The sequence below is a fragment of the Chiloscyllium plagiosum genome, chromosome 8, assembly GCF_004010195.1.
Source record: "Chiloscyllium plagiosum isolate BGI_BamShark_2017 chromosome 8, ASM401019v2, whole genome shotgun sequence".
NCBI lineage: Eukaryota > Metazoa > Chordata > Chondrichthyes > Orectolobiformes > Hemiscylliidae > Chiloscyllium > Chiloscyllium plagiosum.
This window is the reverse complement of record NC_057717.1, coordinates 92,634,191-92,635,104: the sequence shown is the minus strand read 5'-3', so window position 1 is coordinate 92,635,104 and position 914 is coordinate 92,634,191. Positions and strand designations below refer to the sequence as shown.

The following is a 914-nucleotide window of genomic DNA, read 5'->3' as shown; positions in this document are numbered from 1 at the left end:
GCAGCATCCAAGGAGCAGGAGGGTCGATGTTTCAGGCAAGAGCCCTTCATCAGGAATGAGGCTGTGGGCTATGGGTGCTCAGAGATAAATCAGAGGTGGGGGTGGACGCTGGGGGGAAAGGTAGCTGGGAATGTGATAGTTGATGAAGGTGGGGGGGGGGGGTGATAGTTTGGAGAGGAGGCTGGAGCAGGTAGGTGGAAAGAATGATGGACAGGTCAAGAGATTGAAGCCAAGTTGGAGGCTTGGGACTGGGATAAGGTGGCGGGAGGGGAAATGCCCTCTCACACATTCCCTCGAAAAGACCTCAGCCTGAAAACCAACCCCGAATATCATTCTGTGTTCACTCAATGATCACACCCTTGTCTCTGAGTGGGACTTTTGCGGATTCACTGGAACTTCATTTCCCATCTGGTGGTCCTGGGGCAGTCGGGGCAATGGTGCATTATGGGAAGGTAGGCCTCTGGCTTTACAACACCAAGATCCAGAAAACAGGATCAATCCAACAAAATCTTTCAAAGGAAACCAGGACTTTTTGTTTAATGAAAACAGAAATTGCCAGAAAGACTCAGCAGGTCTGGCAGTAAGGAATCATACAGCACAGAAACAGACCCTTTGGACCAACGTGTTCATGCTGATCATAATCCCAAATTAAACTAGTCCCACCTGCCTGTTCCTGGCCCATATCCCTCCAAACCTTTCCTGTTCACATACCTGTCCAAATGCCTCTTAAGAACCCCACTTGTCCTCACCTACCTCCCCACCAATCTCCATATACATCGTAATTTCCGCCACCTCCAAACGGACCGCACCACCAGGGATATATTTCCCGCCCCTCCCCTATCAGCGTTCCGAAAAGATCACTCCCTCCGTGACTCCCTCGTCAGGTCCACACCCCCCACCAACCCAACCTCCAC

The 914-nt window shown here is 51.3% G+C and overlaps 1 protein-coding gene across 1 annotated transcript in view; it reads left to right on the top strand.

Moving 5' to 3' along the window:
* Positions 1 to 434: 434 nt before the first annotated feature.
* The window catches only part of LOC122552353 (adhesion G protein-coupled receptor E5-like), a 37,077-nt gene continuing 36,597 nt past the window's right edge, over positions 435 to 914 (top strand). The window contains exon 1 of the mRNA XM_043695103.1: positions 435 to 452. Within this exon, the coding sequence (XP_043551038.1) occupies positions 435 to 452 (18 nt within the window). The remainder of the gene's footprint in view (positions 453 to 914) is intronic.